The sequence below is a fragment of the Erigeron canadensis genome, chromosome 6 (genome assembly GCF_010389155.1).
Source record: "Erigeron canadensis isolate Cc75 chromosome 6, C_canadensis_v1, whole genome shotgun sequence".
In the NCBI taxonomy this organism is placed as follows: Eukaryota; Viridiplantae; Streptophyta; class Magnoliopsida; order Asterales; family Asteraceae; genus Erigeron; species Erigeron canadensis.
In genome coordinates, this window is record NC_057766.1 from 19,416,766 (window position 1) to 19,441,236 (window position 24,471).

Here is a 24,471-nt window from a genome sequence, read left to right on the forward strand (position 1 = left end):
GTTGCAATCATAGATGATAGTTTTGGCAATCGGACAAAACAAGATGACATAAGATGTTTGCAACTTGATTTAATTTTGGGAAATGACATCCTAATTAAAATGTCTAATAATCCTTTTAACTATAAAATGTTGACAAGTGACAAAATCAAAGGGCAAGATTAAAAAAGAGAACTAGTTGATATCCAAAGAAAATGATTAATCAATCTAACTCATGTGCCTATAAATCAACCAAAAATCTTAACAATCTGACATGTGGATTCCACTAATTTACTTTCCTAATTTTGCCCCGTGATTTTTCTACATGTTTTCATCTTACTATTAGACATATCTTTAGGCACACCAAATAGATTGATATATCATTATCCTATATCCAATTTAATGTTTGTACTTAAAAATATAGTCTAATGATTTTCAAGTTAAATATATAATATTACTATATGGGAAAATGTTAGGTAAAACATGCAATACCCATTTTAGGTAAAACAAATTGGGGGGGGGAAGGGGGGGGGGGAGATTATGTAGAATTCAGGAGGGTTTATGTAAAATTCAAGGGGGGGGGGGATTATGTATGTTTATTAAATTCAAAAGTTTAATATGTAACTTTTTTTAATGTAATAGTATCTAAACTTAAATAAAATCTAAAGATAATTTTCCCTTACTTTGTTTGCTTTATAAATTAAATCATTTTAAGATAGAAATGAAATACGGTTATTCGAGTGGTAGTTCAAACCTTGGGGGCTTAAGAAAATTTTTTTTATGAGTGTTTGACTTGGGTATACTCAGGTTTGGGTAGGGTTTATTTTTAGTAATCGTTATGTCTTTAAACGGATTAGTAGAGAGTTTCTCCCCATCAAGTATTTGAAATAGACATTTCTACTTCGATGAAACTCTCTAACGCGAACTTGATTAAGACAACGTATGCTAGATATTCGATGTCGAATCACAACATTAAATTTCAAGCAAAATTCACTTAAAAAAATCAAAAAATACCGTTATTGCATGTATGTTTGCCCGTGTTGTCATGTTTGACATATGCTATGCTACTTTTGATAAACATGGCCAATATAAGATAAGCCGATAAGGTGAACATGTGTTTGTCTTGTAGTAAAATCAGAAAAGGACAAATCTAATGAACATCAATGACTGTGCGGAGCCACAATATGAAGCCAGGTGTCATTTTACAGATCCTCGTGATTTTATGTGGTGCCATTCTATCTTCCAATAACAATCGTCCACCTCAGTAAACGCTGTTGTCAGCCCCACTTTCCACGTCGTAATCTTTATATTTACAGATTAACCCCATTAACTTGTTTTCTCTTCCAATTATCTACCTAATTCTCAACAAATGTTAATGTTATCCCCCATTTCATTAACAAGACGAATGTACTGCATTATTTGGAACTGTTTTTTTAGACGTGGACAAGGGATTTAATTTAATTTACGTTATCTTAACCGGGTCCGTGTTAAATTCATATTCTAAGTATTACTATTATTAAATACAACATAAAATTTTTACAAGACTTAATTCAATTGCTAATATCTCAAATAAAGCTCGTGGTTTTTATGCATTGAATTCATATTAGAAAGTGTGATTCGATCATCAATCATAAGTTGTATGACACTTACTTAATTTTTTAGATCTAGGAATTCTATTAAGGAGTATAACAATGGGTCCGTAAGAAAGCATACCCCCATCATTGTATAACCAAATCAATGTTTATGGAATATATTTTTTCTAAATTTATAATCAATAACTATGATGGTGAAATTTTAATATTCTTGTGTGGTGTGTATGGTAATGAAAATACGATTGGTTCTAGAGACATGATGGATGTCTTTTTGTAACATTTCACAAATCACAATAAAAAATGTTAGTTTTAAAACACATATAAAAAATGTTATTATGCAATTATTAGCATTCAGTAAAAGTTTATAAAGGTTATATATGCCAAGAAGCATGAAAATCTCGATACGGAGCACATATATAAAAGCGTATAAACGTTTATACCCATACATTTCGGGTCACAACATTTAATTTACTTGGTCTATTACATTTTTTTATTATAATATCTTTTTGAAAAATTTAAACAAAGCCTTTTGGGTTTTACTTAATATGTATAAAAAGGTTATATATTTTCATATCAAAAGCACACCCTCTAATTTTTATAGTAAGTGTACAATTATTTAATGCACCTTAACGAAGCCCTTAGGGCTTTGTTTAGCAAAACCCTTTTTTAGTTTTTTGAACATTATTATAAATTTATTATGATCTAAATATATTGGTCTTGATGAACTTTTATCCACACAAAGATGTTAGAGATATATTGATATGATTTAAGAAAATAAATGTTAAACTATTACTAATATGCAATTAAACTTGTTTTAAAGTAATGATGCAACATTACATAATTGTTATGGTATTAGTCTTTTAGGAAATAAAATAAGTATTAAAACAAAACAAATAAAATAATAAGTTTATATTCATTAAAAATAATCGTTCATTATGAAATTTACGTGCATCAATTCCCCCATGACTCTTCGTGTGTCAACTCAACTATGATCTAAGAGTTAAGACCATGTATTATTTCTTTTACTTGTTTTACAATACCCTACCCTTTTCTCTATCTTTGGTAAAGCTCGTAATCCAATTTCAGAATAGTCCTATTAATCCTATTATGACCAACGTTTATACTATCAAGCTTAAGTCGATTAAGTTCCTAAAAAACCACATTTACGTTTCTTCTTTCTGTTATCTTATAAGAGTAGTCTTATTTTTAGTTAAGAATTTATTAACTACTTTTGGTTGGTATATCATTAGCATTATGTCTTTTGTTCTTTTCGTATATCATTATCATTATGAATTGAAATTTTGACCATAACATTATGTCTTTTGTTAGCAACATGGTTAAAATATAAGGGATAGTTATTACACTTTTCATATCTATAAAAGCCAATCCCTTTTCTTCAGAGAAACACTTTTATCCACTCAACAATAAAAATCCAAGAAAACAATGGGGAACTATTCAAATGAACAAAGATCCAATTTTTCTGAGACCCTTTATCAAGAAAACCAAAACCCAGATCTCCAATCTCCAAATGAAATCCCATCTGGGGTTTTCAAGAAACAAGATTCTGGGCTTAAATACAAGAACCCCAAAAGGAAAAACCAAGTCTTTCTTGAAGGATATGTTGATGAAGATGAACTTGTCAGAGCTAAAAGCTTAACTGATGAAGATCTTGAAGAACTTAAGGGGTGTTTGGATTTGGGTTTTGGGTTCAGTTATGATGAAATCCCTGAACTTTGTAACACTTTGCCTGCTTTGGAATTGTGTTATTCAATGAGTCAAAAGTTTCTTGATGACCAGCAGCAAAAGTCGCCAAGAATGGATGATGAAAGTGTGCCATCATCTCCTATTGCCAATTGGAAGATTTCTAGTCCTGGTGAGTGTTTTTTTTTTTTTATTAAGGATTGTATTTTTTTAATGTTATTTGATTGTTTTTTTTAAATGAGTGTTTCCCTTGTATTTATTTGGGAATTGTGGTTGTATTTGGTGTTTTGATTCAAGATATGGAAATCATATTTATTTTTCTTTCTTTATCATTAGTTCATTACCAATATACTTGAATTTGCTTGGAAATTATGCTTATATTGCTTTCTTCTTGATTAGCAAATACTTTGATTTATATGGAAATCATGCTTATTTGTTTTCTTTTATGATTTGGAATTTTGTTAATCTTGTATAATTTTGGGGTGTTTGTTTGTGTAACTCTGTTCAAATTAGTCATTAGTGTAGGATAGATTTTTCAAAAAGATGGATTTTTCAATTTCAATGTTATATATAGTAGAAGTATTCAAATGGTTGTTTGGAATTATGTTTGAAATATGGTTATGTTGCTTTCTGGCTCTAAAATAGGTAAACAAATGATTTGGAATGTTTGGTAATTTGTTTCATATCTATATTATACTTATGTATTGTGTCTATTGTCTGACACTCTAACTCAATTTATTTTAATTTGTTTAGGTGATCATCCTGAAGATGTTAAGTTAAGACTCAAGTATTGGGCTCAAGCAGTGGCTTGGACAGTTAGACTATGCAAGTAAAGACTTTTTTCAATTCCATCAATCATCAAATGAATGTGTTCGAGATGATCCTTGAGAAAAGGTTGAAATGATTTCGAACACTTTGGCCTTGAGATGGATGTTTGAACATGTGTTAATGAGGGGCTGTGAAGTTGTGATGGTTTAGAACAAGAAAAATGAAGAACAAGAATTGTGAATAGTTTTTACTAATAGTTTCGGTTTATACCAAAGTTTTGGCACAAAATTATTTGAAGCAAAATAAATGGTGTAGAGAATATCATCATTACTTGAAGTACATGTGGAAATAAAATTCATGGTGTGGTTATATTTTTGAAGTCCATTTCGAATGCAGTCATCATTATTGCATATGAACGGTTGTTAAAATGCATAATAAACATATAGTAGGTGTGTGAATACATCGACTAATCTTAATAATAAGATACAATAACTTTTGCATATATGATATACAGTTAAATTATCAAACATATAGAATAAAATTGAAAATTTAAGCTATACTTTGATATCAAAATCAACCAAGTATATGTAAACTTATCAAACATATAGAATAAAATTGAACATTAAAGCTATACTTTGATATTAAAATCGACTAAATACATACTTTGGCGAGAAATTTTCATTTGAAAATTGACCAAATTATAGTGTGATAAATGTTCATTTGAAAATTGAACAAATTGATTTGAATGTAACACAAAGTATTTTATACTTTCATTTAAAAATTAACTTAGACACAGTGTGATTTGAACGTAACACAATGCGTTTTATAAAAACACATTGTATTAAGTTTCAAATCACAGTTATAAAATTTAATCACAGTTATAAAATTTTAAGAGAATTTTTAAATTAAATTTTATTTAAAAAAATTATATTTTGCAAAAGGGAAAAGATATATGTGAATGTAATTTGTTTTCAGCTAATATTGTAAGAAAGAAACTTTGTTTCGGTTCATTGTATGTAAGTTTGTCTCAAAACTGAACGAATTTTGTAAGAAAGCAGCCAGATACTAACGTGGTACTATCAAATATCTGATACGTGGCCTAATGAGACACCACCATATCATTATTTTTACACGATTCGTTTAGTTTAGCAGGTTACTTACATACAAAAAATCAAAACAAAATTTTTTTACCAATTGTTTTCTACAATAATAGCTGAAGACAAGTTAAATCGATTTTTTTTCCTTTTACAAAACTGTAAAAAATGATAATTAGATGGGCAGATTGCTCATTTTATTAGGCACACCCACACAGTCTTTTTTACTCACACACAGTCACACACAAAGGTAAACTACAATATTTGAGTGAGTCTGAAACTCACTCAATCACTTCCACCTGCTGAGCCATAAAAAGATAGCTATATATATATGTATATATAGTCAGTGGGGCAGTCAGTGTGTTATACTTAAAAACCTTTGTTAAGAATTAGAAGGAGGGGGGAGAAAATGATGATAGTAATTGGGAGGTCAATGCGTCCGAAGCGGAGGGCGGTTTCATCGATGTTGGATCTCCTCCAACAACCACCTACCCTCCACCGCTCCTTCTTCTCTTCTTTGTCGGCGGCTGCTTTGGAAGCTGACCGAACCATCCGACATGGTCCCAGAAATGATTGGCAAAGACACGAGATTAAATCCATCTACGATTCTCCTCTTCTCGATCTCCTCTTTCACGGAGTCCGTACCCTCTCTCTCTCTCTCTCTATATATATATATATATGCAATGTGTGTGTCTATTATTATATATACAAAGTGTATTAAATTAACATATAAGTACTTAATTATCATTATTGAAGTGTTAACAAGAGAAAATCACACTTTTGGTTTTATGCATCCATCATGGATTTATCTAAATCAAATTAATTAATCTTCGTTTTTTGGACAAAAAAAAATAGAAATCTGCATCGATGCATCCATGTATTAGTGTTAATTTGTAATGCAAATGCATTAATTAGATGAATTTGATATGCAAAAACATCAATTTATAGTGTTCTTAGTCTCACTGTTCTTATGTTAAAGTGTTTGACTGAAATGCAACCCTATATATATATAATATATATATATATATATATATATATACATACATATACATTTACATACAAGATATTATGTAACTTTTTTTAATTTATTTTTGTACTTTGTCAACTTTAGGAATTTGTTACCTTCAATTAGGGTATTAAAATGGATGTATTCTGTCTGTTTCTTTTGAACCTACTCCAATGTGGCCGGCCGGCTAGCCCAAAAGTCTTACAATAGACTCTGGGTTTGAACCGCACTCCTGGGCGAACATTTTGGAAGGGAGAATAGTCTAGAAATTTCACCACTTAGGCTTATGTACATGAGAGCCAAAGGCTTAACTCTCTCTGCTGAACAAGAATCCATTATATATTTTAGCTAAAGATTACATTTTTGTATATAAAATGTAACATTTAGATGTAAAGTTATATCATTTTCTTAAACCATCATTCTTTCAGTAAACAGGGTCTTTTAATAATAAACTTAAAACATTGTTTGCAACTTTTATGAAAATACAATACAACTTTGTTTTTGGATACTTATAAGTTATAACAATGTTGACAATGTTAATGAACCTTTTTTTTGTACAACGGGCCGTATAATTAATGATATTTGCGCATGTCCAACAAATTTCACCGAATGGCCCTTTTGAATCGTTGTATACGTCTCCCATTGGTTAATTGTTAATGTTTTTCTTATGTTGTTCTTGCTATCATCCTTGACATGGTTGATGTGTTGTATAGTTTTTCTTATAAAATGTGTTTCTTTATAGGCTCAAGTTCATAGACATGCTCAAAATTTTAGGGAAGTTCAGCAATGTACACTTTTATCTATAAAGACAGGCGGATGTAGTGAGGATTGTTCGTATTGCCCTCAATCTTCTAGGTATGATACTGGAGTGAAAGCCCAAAAACTTATGAATAAAGATGCTGTTATTGAAGCAGCACAAAAGGTGTGTTTTTTCTTCAAAGCTCATTTAAACTGTATAACTGATTCATTAGGGTCATATGAATAACATTCAACCTTTTCCCCAAGATTAACATTACTTTTATCGATCTTTGTTATGGGCAATTGGTGCCTGGCAGGCTAAAGAGGCTGGTAGCACTCGGTTTTGTATGGGTGCCGCTTGGAGAGACACCATAGGAAGGAAGACCAACTTTAGTCAAATCCTTGAATATGTGAAAGAAATAAGGTAAAAATCAGCCGTTCTTTTATGCTTGTGTAATTCAATATCATTTATGTGCTAGTATGATATTTATAACCTATAAATAATATATCTTTCTCTCAACCTCATAACTAAAAATCCTCTGGCAGGGGTATGGGAATGGAGGTTTGTTGTACCTTGGGAATGATAGAAAAGCAGCAAGCCTTAGAACTGAAGAAAGCAGGCCTTACAGCTTACAACCATAATCTTGATACATCAAGAGAGTATTACCCAAATGTCATTACGACAAGAACTTATGACGAACGCCTGGAAACCATCAAGCATGTTCGTGAAGCAGGGATTAATGTTTGTTCGGGTAATATTAAGCCAAGTCCTAAGTATACAACAAACTAGATTTTGTTATAACTTTTGATCCACAATGTAATGTATGTGCAGAAGATAAGTACATAATAGAGTTACTGCTTTCTTATAAGAATCTGTTTTATGGTGATAGGAGGAATAATAGGGCTTGGTGAAGCCGAAGAGGACAGGGTTGGTTTGTTGCATACATTAGCAACACTCCCCTCGCACCCAGAGAGTGTTCCAATCAATGCGCTTCTTGCAGTGAAAGGCACACCTTTGGAAAATCAGAAGGTATTAAGTTTGTTTTTAGTAACCATTTTTGGTGTATATCTGCTATGAGTGTATTGTTACACATCCACGTTTTTTTTGTGTTCAACAACGATGAAATGAACAAGAATAGGTGTTTATGATGACATGTTGCAAATTGAGAGATTTGTTTTTGGGTTTTGCTTTTTGTACATAATAGGTTCTTGGTTATCAGTAATTAACTCACACTTGTGACCTTTAAGAGATCACACCACTGAGGTTTGATGCTGCAGTAGCCAATAGTTATGGATTTAAGTTAGTGCATGAAGACCGAAAATGAGATTGAAGTGGGATGGTTCTAAGATAGCATCACCTTGCATTGTTTCTAATAGCTATGGTGACTAAACTTGCTATTCAAATAAGTGAAACACACTTTCATTCAATTTTGAGTAACTTACTTTAAAGATCACCGTTTTGGGGTCTACTCTTCAAAATATCTCATTTCAGACTTTTAGTACCCTGAGTTCACTGATTTGGTAGTTAATGGGTACCAAAATACATTGTTGTATCAAAAGACCCAAGCACGTGAATAAATACTGTATGAAAATGCTATTCAAATTTATTTAGGGGTAAATGATCCGTGCAGCAAAGCAGTACCCATGAGGCTTTTTTTAGATTTACTTTCCAGTGTACCTTTGAAGCTCTTTAAATGTACATGATCTGCCCCTCATTAAAAAGGGTATGCGAGATAGGTGCTGCTGCAGTGCGGATGCTTTTCTCCTATATTTATCTGTTTTATTTATGTACCATCAACGTTATATGTTTTTGATGTTATACTTTACTGAAACACACAAATATCGTATCAAGAACAGCAATTAGGTACTACGATATGTGTTTCTGATAGTTTAGATCCCATTTTTAAACTGTATTTTCATAATAAAAATTGAATATGCTATAAAGTTTACCCTCTTTAAGATTTTAAAAGGTATGGATTTCGCTGGAATATGCAGGAGGTTGAAATATGGGAGATGATACGGATGATTGCTACTGCCCGCATTACAATGCCAAAGGCAATGGTGAGGCTATCTGCCGGCAGAGTGAAGTTTTCAGTCCCAGAGCAAGCATTGTGTTTTCTTGCTGGTGCAAACTCCATATTTACTGGTGAGAAGCTGTTGACGACTCCCAACAATGATTTTGATGCCGATCAATCTATGTTTAAACTGCTTGGACTAATCCCTAAACCCCCTAGCTTCTCGGATGATGCTGGCGAGACTGAACCCCATGAAGAGGCTGTTTCTAGTGCTGCATGATTTATCATGATATTCCTGAACAAACATCTTGTATCTTTTTTAGAAAATTTAATGATGTAGGTAGATCCATTATTACTAAAGGTGATGATTTGTGGCTTAGCCGACATTTGATCAGGGATAATGAGTACGTGTATTTTTTATTTATTTTTTTATGATTTTAGAACTGCAAGCACGGACCAGGTCGCAGCAAGAACACTTGAATTGATAGATCCTCTTTCTTATGGTGATTTTGTGTATATGTTCTCTTTTTACTTAAAATGAATTACTGTGTATTTACATGAAGAATAGGGAAGTTTAAACTGATGAATCGGTCAAAAACATGATGTAAATTTTGTTGCGGCATTCGTTGAGCACAACCAATGCTTGCTACTTCACCAAAAGTTCTAGGTGGGATGTATTTCACCTGAGGAGACAAGTTTTAATTGGCATACTGATCACATAAAATGGTATGTAAGCTGGGATTTCAAACATGTATGTATCGGTGGTTGAAACTGTAAACTGGTTTGAATAATGTTTAGCGTTTGTATATTTTTCAATATTCTGGCTTTGCCAACTACAAATTCAAGCAAGAAAACCTGCAATTGACATGTCTAGCGTTTTGTGATAAAAAAGTCAAGCATCCATAAGATCTGCTTACATTTGTCTACAAGAAAATTATAGAATCTGGGAAGTAACTAATGTATTTTATTTTTTATATCAAAAGCTGATTATCTGAATTTTATATACAAACTATTTAGTGCATTTTAACAAAAGCCTTTAAAACTTCATTTAGTAAAACCTTGAATAGAAATGGAACATAAAAAAGAAGTAACTAACTGTAACTATAGAGTCACAAATTGACTTCTTTATACTTGTTTTCTAGTTATTTCACTATTTTTTTTGTATTTAGGAGCCGCGACCACACGAAACCAAGATTTTTTAGAGTTAATTACAGGATTCGTCCATGTGGTTTACCTATTTTCGTAGTTTACATCCTTGTTAAGTTTTTTAAACAAATCCGTCCAAACTTGTCACATTCTTTGCAAGTTACGTCCCTGTGGCTAATGGCGTTATTATTTGGCCGTTAAGTTGACGCACGTGAGCTGCACGCGAGGGCATTTTTGTAATCTGCCACCCACAAACAACTTTGTAATTGCACGATTCGTCCCTATGGTTTGTCCATTTTAGTTGTTTTAATCTCTACTCAAGAATTTTCGTGGAATATATCCAAAATATGCAAATTTGTTGCATATTTCATCCCCGTGGTGGATGTCGTCAACTTTTTTACATTAAATGGGATCGCGTGCCATAATAAGTTTGATGGATTTTTCGAAAATTTACAAAATCGTCATTGACTTTTTATATAAACATGTATATGTTAATCTGTATATGTTAATTCACGGATCCATATATATAAACATAAACATATATGTATATGTAAAGTTGTAAAATTCTATAAAACTCATCAAACTTATTATGGCACGTGATCCCATTTAACGAAAAAAATTGACGACATCAACCACAGGGATGAAACATGCAACAAATTTGCATACTTTAGATCTATTCCATGAAAATTCTTGAGTAGAGATGTAAACCACTAAAATAGACAAACCACAGGGACGAATCGTGCAATTACAAAGTTGTTTGTGGGTGACAGATTACAAAACTACCCTCACGTGCGGCTCACGTGCGTCGACTTAAAGGCAAATTTATAATGTCATTAGCCACAGGGAAGTAACTTGCAAAGAATGTGACAAGTTTGGACGGATTTGTTTAAAAAAACTTAACAGGGATGTATACCACGAAAATGGGTAAACCACAGGGACGAATCCTGCAATTAACTCTATTTTTCGTTTTTTATATTTTGAAAGTGTTATGTCATTATTTCTATTTTTCTTTTATCTTTTTAAATTCATTCAAGAAAATAGACGTTTATATAACACAAATATACAAATGATTGTTAGGAACTTGTTTTTTTTTTAAACAATTTTTTTTCCGCCCGTAACATGTATAGATTGAAAATGATTCAACCGACACTAAAATGAAAGTGAGCGAAACAGTTATATTGTTACTAGATTAAACCTGTATGTTATGTGAGACTGACTGAACACGTAAGCTAAAATTAACTGAAAATTATACTATTATTTATAGTTTATGATAATATAAAAAAATAGTCAATTTATAACTAATGTAAATAATAAAATTATAATTTATAAATATATAATATATATCAAATATTCTAAAACATGACTAATGAAATGTAAATATTTATAAGTCATAAAGTTCTATTTTTATGATCTATATTTATTAAATATAATATAATAAATAATCTCATTTGAAACAATGATAATTATTATTGAATTAATAAAAAGAGGCGGTATAAAGCATATAAACATCTTTGTGATCATATATTATCAAAATACCTAATTCAATTACTTAGAGATAAGTTACAAATATAGATTTAAATATTAAAAATATGGGTGTAAAAATGATAAAGTAAAAATATCTAATTTGACATTGATAATATAATGGGTTAGTAAAATATAAATGTAATTCTTAATATAATCTAATTTTATATTATATTAAAGTAAAGTATATTCTACGTACAAAGATAATTAAATACAAAGTAAGAGATTAATTACAAAGATCGACAATATATTATCACTGTTTTTAAATTAGTTTTAATGAAAATCTAATGTAGTTTGCAAAAAATAAACAAAAATTAAGTTATATGAAGTGGTTCGTGCATAATATTAAAAGTTAGATGTCATGAATTCTAATTTTGTATTTGGCCTTTTTATTTGCGATTAAAGTTGTTAAAAAAAAACAAATATCCATGTAGGCAAATGAAGACGTGGCAAATAAAATGCCACATGAGCACCAAAAAATATAAATTTAAATATAAATATATAAAAAAAACATTAAAATTATCTTAAAATGCCACATAAGTAAAAACACGAAAAGAAAAGTGCAACATAGAGAAAAACCTATCCTCTCTTAGTTATATAGAGAGATTATCAAACGTAATACTAATTATCAAACGTAAATTTGTATCTTGGTGAAAAAAAAAATCCATCCATTAAGTTTTAAGAGATATACATGGAATTAAGTTTTAAAATTAATTTTATAATAATAATTGAATCTTCTGTGAATATCTACCAATAAACTAAAACAAGATTAAGACATCTTTTGATCGACACATAACGTGTTTCTTATGCGACATGTGTCAGTTTAAATCTTTATTTATATATTTTTTAGATTTTAGATTCCATATACAACTAAAGGTTTTAACTATTTAATTAATATATAGATATAGATTCATAATATAATTATTACTCTTATATTAAATATTACTCCGTATATTTATTCATTATTACCATAAATATAGATTTTCATCATCAATTTTATTTTTGACAATAAATTTAATAATTTAATATATCTACTATAGTATTAAGCTAAAACAGGATTGAGATAATCTTGAAACAACACGTGGCGTAATCCTTGATGGACACTTGTCCTTTTAATTAATTTATTTATATTAGATTAGCTTTTTTAATAATATATAGATTCAATTTTCTTATTAGACTTAGAATTAAACTCTAGCTCTTGACTTAGGGTGGACGGAGTGGTCAGGGCACCGGACCGGTATCGGGCCGGTACCGGTTGGCACACCGCGCCGACCCCCCGGTACCGGTTGGGTGGGGAGGTACTTGGGCACAGTGGTGCCGGTCTACGTGCCAATCAAAATGACTGTTAGAAAAAAAAAGGGTGTGGCCCACACTTCCAACGTCTCTCTCTTTCTTTTTCTTCTTCTTTCATTTTTTTCTTCTTCTTCTTTCTGTGCGCACGCCATCTCCATTTCTTCTTCTTAAATTTTTTTTTTTTCAATCTAAATCATCAATTTAACCATAAAAAATGAATAGGAGGAATAAACAAAAAGAACCTAATTTCTCAAATCTTCCGAAAAAACGCAGAAACCCACCACCGCCAAACAATCGCGATGTTATGCCACCTCCTCCTTCGCAAAGAAACACGACCGAAAATGTGTATACGCCACAACCCGTTGATGATTTCTTGAGTGGAATGGATCCATTGTTTTTCGAATCCGTACAACAAATTAATACCGGGTTTATGAATTTCGCAAATGAAAATCAAGCCGGGTTTTTGGGTTTCGTGGGTGGTTCATCATCACGCTTCGCGAGTCAAAATCAACAGGTTCAAGAAGAAGAAGAAGAAGGAGAAGAAGAAGAAGAAGAAGAGGTCAAGGAGGAAGAAGATGAAGCAATACCCGAGACCCAAGTCTCGGTTAAAGGTAAAAGAGAGTGTCGAAATTGGGGGAAGGATGAAGAGGCGTGTTTGGCAAAAGCTTGGTTAAACGTTTCCGAGGATCCATACGTCGGAAACGCCCAAACGGCGGGTTCGTTTTGGAAGAAGGTGAAGTTTCAGATGGACTCACACTTGAAACGTGATTCGGGACGTACCCCGGAAATGTGTCGGTCGAAATGGAAGGATTTGAAGCATAAGGTGTCGGGTTTTTGTGGTATCTACAATGTGAAGAAAAGTAAGATGTCGAGTGGCCAAAGTGACGAGGATGTGTTTAAGGCGGCCGTGGCATTGTATATGCGGAAATACAATAACAAGTCCGGGTTTCCGCATGTAGAGGCGTGGCAGGTTTTGAGTAGAGGACCGAAATGGTCGGAGGTTCTTACTTTGGAGGGGATTTGTGAGGAGTCGGGTAGCAAAAGGGCAAGAACGGAAGGGTCTGTCCATGTAAGTTCATCGGGGGAGGCATCGGTCCATATTGACTTGAATGAGGACCAGTTGGAGCAAGAAGAGGAGGGAGGGAATGACATGGATGATGCACCAGTACATCCTGCTAGACCCTTGCCACCCTGCCGTAAAGCTAAGGGTAAGCAGGCTGCTCCTTCCGCCTCTACTACATCTGAGGAGTTCTTGAAGATGGTCGCGGAGTTGAAATGCGACAATGAGGATAAAAAACGAGCTCGGGAGGAGAAGATGCAGATGCAGAAGGCGATGATGGATAGCTATATGGCGGCGGAGGAGGCTAGGAAGAAATGGGAGGAGGAGATGACACAGATGGTCCAGAGTCAGCAGCGACAGAATGATATGGACTTCGTGATCAGGCCACACGATCACCTCAGCGGGCCGATGTTGGAGATGGTTTTGGCACAGAAACGCGCCTTTTGTGAGCAGTACGGATGGCCGGCGCCTTAGTTGTATGTTTATGTTGATTAAGTTTTATGTTTTACTTGTTTTCGTATGTTTGAATAAGATTATGTGTTTTATTTGTGTTTTTAAGTTGTATTAGTTTTAGTTTATTAAATAAAGTGTTTTAGTTTTAAAAATAAATAGAAATGAAATTAAATAGAAAAGGGTGGGGAGGGGAGGGGAGAGGTGGTGAAATGCTCCTAGGTTTCGGGGAGGGGAGGGAGGAGAAGAAAAATCAGGGAGGGGAGGGGAGGAGTGGGGAAGCCCTCCCCCCACCCTTATAGATATAAAACACATTATAACCATATTTGATTGATCGTTTTTTCATTAATAAAATTGTCTCATTTTCTTTCTTAATTCTTCATCTCGTATCAATTATATTACTTATAATAATAAGTTATTAACATGAATACTTCAAAAAGTGAAGTTTTACGATCCGAAATTACAAGGTTATTTGTCGTCATCAACTATGCTTACAAGTTCCGATTTTGATGTGATTTTAAAAATTAAATGTAAATACAAACTTTAACTAAACATATATTATATTTATCAATACTATTTATCATAACTTAATTTCGATCATTGGTTTACTTTAACCATAATTTATTTCGTACGCACAAATTATGTATGAGGCATATCCATATTTCTTTATGATACAATTCATATAACTACCGTACATCGTACGGGTATTAGGATTAGTATATAATATAATTATAAACGTAAAGAAATCCATCCATTAATTCAGTTTTTAAGATTTTAAGACTTGTTAACCTACATGTAACATGTTTAGCCGACTTGTTTTAATTATTTTTTTTACTTTTTTATTTTTTTATTATTATTTAATGATGATTAGGTTAAAAAATAATTTTTAAAAGTATGCTTAAAATTAGAAAATTAATGTAAGTATGACAAATAATGAAAAATCCTATATGTCATTCTCTCATAATTGCCAACTAATAAAAAACTATCATCACTTAGTTATATAGAGATGAGTCGGTTCTTAAGCCATTTTAACCAAAACAACCTAAAAATCATAGTTCTATAAGAAAAACAAGAAAATAGAAAACTAACAACATCATTTAAAATGACATCAATTCTTATCGTTGCTTGCCAAAATTGCCTGGTTTTTATACTTCCACAAGTAACGACCCATAGACCACACTATATAATAATCTCAATTAACCCTTATATTTTAATTTCTCCATCGTTGATTTTTAGGGATTTTGGTTGAATGCAAAAGGAATCTCTAAAACCAAACTTCTTGGTCTTTTTCTATTTTAAAAATGCTCTGTTAGCATTCTTTTTTATTTATTTTTAAAATTTTTTTTTTTTTATCGTTTTAAATTTAATCTTAAAACAAAGATTTATATGACATAATTAATTGTTAGGATTTTTGGTTGAATGCAGAAGGAATATGTCAAACCAATAACTTTTAGTCTTTTTCTATTTTAAAAATGTTTTTTTTTTAAATTCATTCATGAATAAAGTCTCTCAATGGGCTTATTACTTCCCCTTTTATCACTTTCTTTATGAGTTAATTTATTTTCTTATCACACCCTTCATTACTTTACTTTATTTATTATTATTCTTAATTAATTAAAAACAATAATATATAAAACATATATTTATTATTACTATTTAATTACATTTAGTTAAGTATTTAAATTTACATAGTTGTTTTAGTCTAAATAACTTATTATGTAAAATATTTTATATGAATAATACATATATTTTTGTGATTGATTTGTTTTCCTCTACGTTTTGACATATATTTCAGAATTATATTTGAGTAAAAAATATAATAATTTACATAATCACATAATTATATCCAATGTTGATTAAAAAGAAAGATATGATCTAACCACATATAAAAGTTCTCCTAAAAATTATATAATAAAAGTAATGTATGAAAAACTAATTAGTTGTGAAAGGTTTGCGTATATAGAAAAGGATGTGAAAAAAAAAAATGTTCCTATTTCCAAATTTACGATGTCAGGGTGTAGATATATTCTTGACGGTAGACTTGATAAATGCCAAAAAAAAAAAAAAAAATGCAAAACGAAATAATATATTAACGGTAGAGTGTTGAAAAATGTGAGAGGTATGTGTGAATGGGTTTAAAAAAATGAAAACTCTCCCCAACTAGTAAATTGCCTTGCTGGATACATGTAGCACTCCACACACGAGGAGTTATGTTATAAATACATTTGTGTGAAGACTTCAAAATTAAACAAGTAAAAAAAATGACATTGTTCGAAAGCGTTTCTTTTGCTCTTTTCTTGGTTATTGTTCATGCTCAAGATGATCAATCAGGTACTTAAGAATGAAATTTTCATAAAAATAATTAAATGGCGTTGAGTACTAAAAACATTTTTTTTTTGACCTTTTAAGTTTTTTTTTTTATAGGTTTCATCAGCATAGATTGTGGGCTAGCTGAAGGTTCAGATTATACCGATAATATAACAGGCATAAGATATGTTTCGGACGCTGGATTCACGGAAACTGGCATACGTGGAGAAATATCACCCGCGGAAATACCAAATGCCAATAAGGATCGAGATCTCACAGACTCTTAGATACTTTCCTGATAGCAACCGAAGTTGCTACACTCTTAGACTAAAACAAGGGAAGAATAATACGTATTTAATAAGAGCCAAGTTCATGTACGGGAACTATGACATCAGAGGCTTTATCCCAATATTCGATCTCTATCTTGGAACAGATCTTTGGGATACTATCTATAATCAAATGAGAGTAGTTTACGCCGAAATTATACATGTGCCGTTAAAGGATTACATAAAGGTGTGCCTTGTGAGCACAGGTCGTGGAATTCCATTCATTTCGGGATTAGAAGTGAGGCTTTTGGATAGCATCATGTATCAAGTACCTCGTCTAACATCACTCCGTCTCACCGTTAGCGATAATTTTGGTTTATCAGATCAAGTGATCAGGTTAGCACTTTCAATACCTTCAAATTTCCTAAGGCATTAATATATAGCTTTTATAACCAGCTAGGATGTGAACGGCCAAGTAAATCAGCCGAATTAATCAAAGCATTATGGGAATTTTTATGGTGTGTTCGGAAAAGTGTATTCTTAAAAACCATTTACGTTAAAAAGGCGGTACCAAAAGGGGTAGGAAACGGGGGTTCAATACTTCAATGTCATCCTCTAAATTTAAATTTTGTTATATATTTTTAAATTTTTCATGTATTTTTCATTTTTTTTTTTTTAAGTTTTCAACATTTTGTTCTATTTCGGATTTGTTACTTTTTTAGATATTTTAATTTTGCCTTCTATGGTACTAGCTAATTAACTAAACCCGGACATATCAATCAAAGTTTTATAAAATCGCATTTTCGCTACCAAAGTTGCGATAGTCTAAGAGCACTCGTCTTCTCAAAATAGTATATCTTATAAGTTATAATTAGTTTATTAACTCGCATAATATGTGAATAATTAAAAATATGTTATGATAAAATTATTTAGAAGATGAAACTTATAAAACAATGTATAATTTATTAGAGTTTTTTTCTAACAAAATTAAAAAATATATATCTCTAAAAAAATATTTATAAAATAATAAAAACAAAAATGCAATAAGTTTTAAGAATAAGAGTGTTTATGACATCATAAGTAAATTAAAAAAAAAACAAACTTAATATTAAAAAATAATTTGGATGTGATAAATAAGCAATATTTATGGAATGATTATGTCACAACAATCCTCTTTTATTTAATATAGAGATTTCTTTCTAGTAGTTTGTATTATATATTTGATGAGATCTTGTGTTCAAGCTTTAGGAATGACATAGAAAGTCCTTTTATGAAAGTTTGACTTGGGTACAACCCGGGTTCAAGTCTCATGGGACAGGGTTTACCCTATTAATCGTCATGCCTTTGGGCAAATTAGTAGGGGGTTTTTCCCCATCGAGTATTTGAAATAGACATTTTTACTTCAAGAGAGTTCTCTAACGCGGACCTGGTTAAGACAACATATGTTAGACCTCCCACTGTCGAATTATGACACGAAGTTTTCAGCGAAATTTACCTTTCAAAAAATATATATATTTGATGAGATTTATTAATAATTATGTATTGGCTATTTGGTGTATTGTTAAACCTGCCAAACTCAGTAGCCTTACTAAGAAGATGATTACATTTAACAAGATTAATAGAAAAATAAATAATGGAATTCACATATTCAAATGAACGGTTTTAAATTATTTTAGGCTATTATTTTTTCAATATTGAGTTTATTAGATTATGTTGAAATATGATAATATCATCATTTTTATAATTTGTTTTAATGTTTTGGTTATTGTAATGAGAATATACATATGCATAATATTTTTTATTTAAATATCATTAAAATTTGATGACGTAGAACTAAATATTGGATTTATTTATTTTATTTAACAAAAATATTATACAAATTTTAATAACAAAGTATTGAAATTGTTCTAAATCACAACATACAATATAAAAAAAAGAAATGTTATATAAAAACAAAAAAAGGTTTTTAAAAAAGATAATATAAAACTTAACAATATAAAAAACAATCACTTAATACAATTATGTAATATATGAAAAATTTTATAAATGCTGACCAAATTTGAATTTATTAAATTAAAATCAAATCTAAAAAAATATATAATATTATCATCTTAATTTAATGATTCCAACTAAAAGAAAAAATTCATTTAGATATCCAAACTTTTATATTTATGAATCAAAATCAAAATTTCTCTTTCAGGATAAACTAGGTAATAAACCCGGGTTAACTTATAGACGTTTTACAAATAAACCGAATGATATCTGATTAGCTTTAAAATATGTTGTCATATTAAAATATATAACAACAACGTTAAATAAGTAAAAAAATTGTGATAAGTTATAATGTAAAAACGAAACTAAACGGAAATAAAATTTGTGTAGTTGTGGACACAAAATACATATGGTTGGTAAAAACAAAAAAAAGTAAATCCGTTATCATGAAAGACATTATAGTTTTCGGACTATTATAACGAAAATTAAGGTGATTAAAATCTTACGTAAAAAAGAAAGAAACTGCTCAGTGCCGCCTTCCGCAAGTTTTGAGCCCCAATACCTAGACGGTGTACGAGAGAGATTAAGATGTAAGTAGACTTTATCTCTATCTAAGTAGATAGGCTGTCTTCAGAATCCAGAGTGTTTACATGCAACCATGCTGCTTGTTAAAGTCTTATATAATAATGTGGTTATTTAATAAAATTTTATATTAATGATTATATATATTTAAAAAAGAGAGGATATTCTGAAATTTAAATTGATAAAATATGATGATGTCATAACTATATTAAAAAAATGTGTAAAAGTATCATTTAAGACAATTTTTAAAAAATCTTATGTTATCACAGTTTTTCTTTATTTATATAGTAGATTAGAGATTATTTATCAATAAATTAAGGATTGAGATCATCTAAAATTAAAACCCAACTTTATAAGTAAAGTTGACATTTGAATAATTGGATTAAAATTAAAGATTCAAAAATTATATTTAAATTTAGGTTAAGATCAACTTTACCTATGAAGTTGAAAGAGAATCTCTATCCATAAATTAATATAATAAAAAGTGATTAAAAGTTCTAAAATAAGATGAACTATATTATCAATTCATCATCATTATTTACGGGCAGATCATGATGGGATGACATTAGTTCACATCAAGATTGCCTTTCTGAAAAGAAAAAAAAACTCATATCATGAAGATGGTGACACAGGTACAAAGACGACAAGTTTGATCGAATTTGGATTCCGTCAATTCCGCAAGGCTATAAAGCGGTACAGACTTCATCTGATACAGTTCCTTCAGGGGATTTCGAGATGCCATTAAAGGTTATGAGCACTGCCATTACACCAATTAACTCTACAGACAATATAGTCTTACAGTGGATAGTTAATATCCCATCTATAGTTAGAATTTACCTGCATTTTGCTGAAGTTGAAACACTACTAGAAGACAACTTGAGAGAATTCAACATTTATCTGAATGGGACGGCTCTTGGACCAGTCATTCCCACAACCCAAGCAAGCACCATAGTAACAGAGTTATTTATAGCCAATGGCAATCGGTTTCTTATGTTAAATAAAACCCAGAGATCGACCCTCCCTCCTATAATCAACGCGGCAGCGATTTACAATCTAATGCAGTTAAAACAAGATCAAACAGAAGAAGAGGATGGTAATTAAATATTTTGATTCTTAACTCTCAGCATTAATTATGAAAGAACTGATGATGTTATTTAATTATCATGCTCTGCAATATTGAAACTAGATGCTGCAATATCTAATGCTAAATCAATTTATGGACTAAAAAGAAACTGGCAAGGAGATCCGTGTCTTCCGAAATCATATGTCTGGGATGGTCTTACATGTCGCTACAATGATACAGCGGCAGCTAGGATCATATCCCTGTATGTAATCTATTCCTTTTCACAACCACCTCTAACAATTTTACTAGACTTAACCAAAACAAGAAAAGGAACTGCCCAGTAACGTTTTTCATGTGTTTTGGGCCCCAATACCTCGACGGTGTATGGGGAAAGTTAAGATTTATACAGACCTTATCTCTACCTAGGCAGAGAGGCTGTTCTACCTTAATGGTAGAAAAGGACCCCCGACCTTTGCATGGGATGAGGATTGAACCTCTCCCTTCTGTCTCTGGAGGCCAGGGTGCTTACCACTTATCCATACCATACCGCTTTTAGGTAGAACCTGGAAGTAGCCTTACTACTTAACTAGCATTGGCAAAATGAGCACATCATTCGGCTAACATTGACAAATAACTTACTTAACCAAATTTAATGTAGGAACCTTTCCTCTTTTGGATTAAGTGGAGAGATAGCAACTGCCTTGGGTAATCTTACTATGATTGAATCACTGTAAGTACTATTTCATATGCATTAGAAGTCTTATATCATTAAATTGTTCATTACTTTATTATAAAAATGTATGTGGCAAAAAGGTACTTATTTCTCTTGGTTTCTTTGGCAGGGACTTGTCCTACAACAACTTGAACGGAACTGTACCAGATTTTCTGGCTAAATTGAAGAACCTAAGAATTCTGTAAGTGATCGATCGTTTGTCAAACTAGAATAAATCAAAAGCTTTTACTCGATGGATAATTAATGATGTTACATGGTCTGTAATTTTTTTAGAAACTTACAGGGAAACAAGTTCTCAGGACAACTTCCACCAGAACTTGTTGCAAAGTCAAAGAATGGATCTTTGGTGCTTAGGTTAGCTCCTTACTTTATTATAACTATATAAAGTATGCACTAAAAAAAACCTCAAGTCAAAACTTATTCTAATATTAGTTGCATCACTAGAATTGGAGCAAACAGTGATGAAGAAAAAAGTTCTTGTATCGAGGGTTCATGTAAAAACAAGCGTAGCAAACCTCATATTGGAGTGCTAGTCACAATTAGTGTATTGGCACTACTGGTTGTGTTTGCGACCACATGGACAGTAAAAAAATGCAGAACAAAAGGTATAACAAGCTGTTTTCATATAACTTAATAAATTAAAGGCTCTGTATATGAATATATTAATTAATGCAGATTTGGGCACAAACGAGGAACGTCTTAGAACGAGATATCAAAAGTTAAAGTATTCTAAAGTGGCGAGAATCACTAACAGCTTTGAGACTGAAATTGGGAAAGGAGGATCTGGGAAGGTGTTCCTTGGATTAATTGGGGGTAAGCAGGTTGCTGTGAAGATACTTTCTGGATCACCAAACCAAGGAAATAAGGAATTTCGGGATGAGGTACATTTCTGTCAATGCTCTTAATTAAAGGCCTTCCGTTTTTGAAAGATACAATTACCTCCTTCAATAGAAATCAGTGTTTAAGCCATAATATATGAACTGACATTTAGGAATGTACACAAATATGCACTTTTTTATTGAACGAGATACCCATTAAACTTCAAAATTATGTTCATAAATGTACATCATACTTTCTTATAACTAGCTACTTAACTTTCAAATAAAAAAATCTTGCAATAAGTTGATGACTCATTCAAATGCAAAAAATAAAAAGCTAGTCATAACATGGTGTCATGGAGACTGAGAAAGTTATGTTTTGTCTACAGGTCAAGTTTCTGATGGATGTTCGTCATAAAAACATAACTTCACTCATTGGGTACTGCGACGACATAAACCACAAGGCAATTATATACGAGTATATGGCCTGCGGGAACTTAGAAAAACATCTATTTGGTGATTCCCCCTTCTTTCATTATTCAAATACATATATAACTATATGCTTGTATAAGCGTCTCATATCTTCCTGTCAAGAGTTCTCACCAAATTTGAGGTTCCATTGACGTCCTATGTGATCTAGTAGAGGTGGAAAAATGGGTGGGTAACTGGTCAAAACCAGCAAATTCTTGCATCAGTAGAATATGGGTCAGAGTGTAAGAACAATCGGGCCGACCCAAGACACTTTTTCTCCAGATTTTTATGGAACCTATTGTGCTAATTATTACTCCTAAATTTTAGTATAATCATTAATAATCTAATTTTTAATAGAATAGAGCGGTGCCATGTATTTAAGTACATGTTGGATCACTTTCCAAATATTCGATTCTGTTTTTTTCTAAAGCTAGATCTTATGATTTTACGTGTTTTTTTTTCTAAAGGTACGTGTTTTTTTCTATAATTCACTCTTTTGAACACATACAATAGTGTATTTACTGATATATCACTTGATCAGATGGAATCCCAAATGTCTTGCCATGGGGAAGAAGGTTACAAATAGGATGTGATGTAGCAGAAGGTTAGTAACTAACTAGATTACTTTAACATTTGCGTGTACTTCTTGTGTTTTGTAAGCACCAAGCCAAATGCATTAACAAGTTTAACATCACTACAACAAAAGTGCGAAGAAATTTGTCAATTGGTTAACACTCAAAAATGTGTAAAAAATCTTCACACATTCAAGTGTGAAGAAACATGAAGAATCATCAATCTTCACACTTAAAGTTGTGTAAACAATGTGTTCACATATATAAGCGTGATAATTTATCAAACTTATCCACATATAAAATTGTGAACACTCAATTTCTCCTCTCTCTCTCTACTTGTCCGGATAGAATTTGGTGTTACAAATTGGATTTCACACTTTTAAATGTAAACAATAATTTATACATTTATTCACACTTGTAAGTGTGAATTTTTATTTTTGTACATGTAAAGATACATATTTTTAAATACAAACAAAATGATAAATTTACAGGTTTAGCATACATGCATCATGGCTGCACGCCACCGATACTCCACAGAGATATAAAGTCTTCAAACATATTATTGAATGAAGGCTTCCAAGCCAAGGTGGCTGGTTTTGGGCTGTCAAGAGCTTTTAAAACTGAAAATGCTGATGGGTACCTTGACCCGGAGTGAGTTTTTTTCTTTCACATCACCTCACTAAATAACTATTAATATGAAGTAATTGAGATAGGATGAAGTATAGAAAAACTAATGTGCATGTACATGTTATTTTTTCAGGTATCATTCAACAAACAAGTTGACGGAGAAAAGTGACGTGTACAGTTTCGGCGTAGTACTTTTGGAGTTAATTACAGGAAAACCAGCAATATTAGAGGGCATAAACACAGTAGGCATAAACATCGCTGAAGAAAAAACCGTGGAGGATATAATTGATCCTAGATTAGAGGGGTTGTTTGACATCGAAATAGCCTGGAAGGTATTTGAATTGGCAAGGGTATGTGTTTCCCCCAAATCCAATGAAAGGCCATCCATGAATGAGGTGGTGATAGATCTCAATCAATGGTTGCAAGCAGAGAGAAGTGTAAGCATACCCTTAAACATGGAAAGCATGAGTACTTCCTTGATGGCGGAGTCTTAGAACAATCATTTGTCAAATGTCTTCATGTAAAAACACTGTTAAAGCTGTCGAGCATTAAATTCTCTGCAGTTGTTTTTTGTTTTTGTAATATATTTGTTGAGATACAAAATGTTTTGTAATCCCTTGATATAATGAAGTATCTTACTTGAACAATCATCTGTCAAATGTCTTCATGCCTCTGTATTC

The 24,471-nt window shown here is 31.6% G+C and overlaps 3 protein-coding genes across 3 annotated transcripts; all 3 read left to right on the plus strand.

Annotated features, from left to right (window-relative positions):
* Window positions 1-2,965: 2,965 nt before the first annotated feature.
* Window positions 2,966-4,416, plus strand: LOC122605246. The gene is made up of 2 exons (XM_043778157.1): window positions 2,966-3,441; window positions 4,023-4,416. The coding sequence occupies exons 1-2, from the start codon at window positions 3,012-3,014 to the stop codon at window positions 4,100-4,102; spliced, it is 510 nt and encodes a 169-aa protein (XP_043634092.1). The 5' UTR covers window positions 2,966-3,011; the 3' UTR covers window positions 4,103-4,416.
* A 972-nt stretch (window positions 4,417-5,388) lies between these two features.
* On the plus strand, window positions 5,389-9,406 carry LOC122603342 (biotin synthase, mitochondrial). Its single transcript, XM_043776017.1, has 6 exons — window positions 5,389-5,768; window positions 6,880-7,059; window positions 7,193-7,299; window positions 7,422-7,627; window positions 7,766-7,905; window positions 8,871-9,406. Exons 1-6 carry the CDS (start codon window positions 5,541-5,543, stop codon window positions 9,168-9,170), a joined length of 1,161 nt encoding a protein of 386 aa, XP_043631952.1. The 5' UTR covers window positions 5,389-5,540; the 3' UTR covers window positions 9,171-9,406.
* Window positions 9,407-16,621: 7,215 nt separating this feature from the next.
* On the plus strand, window positions 16,622-24,378 carry LOC122604414 (senescence-induced receptor-like serine/threonine-protein kinase). The gene is made up of 14 exons (XM_043777309.1): window positions 16,622-16,691; window positions 16,785-16,906; window positions 16,938-17,329; window positions 20,140-20,600; window positions 20,694-20,832; window positions 21,229-21,300; window positions 21,413-21,484; window positions 21,577-21,657; window positions 21,748-21,908; window positions 21,979-22,184; window positions 22,511-22,637; window positions 23,134-23,196; window positions 23,656-23,815; window positions 23,925-24,378. Exons 1-14 carry the CDS (start codon window positions 16,622-16,624, stop codon window positions 24,283-24,285), a joined length of 2,487 nt encoding a protein of 828 aa, XP_043633244.1. The 3' UTR covers window positions 24,286-24,378.
* Window positions 24,379-24,471: the final 93 nt, after the last annotated feature.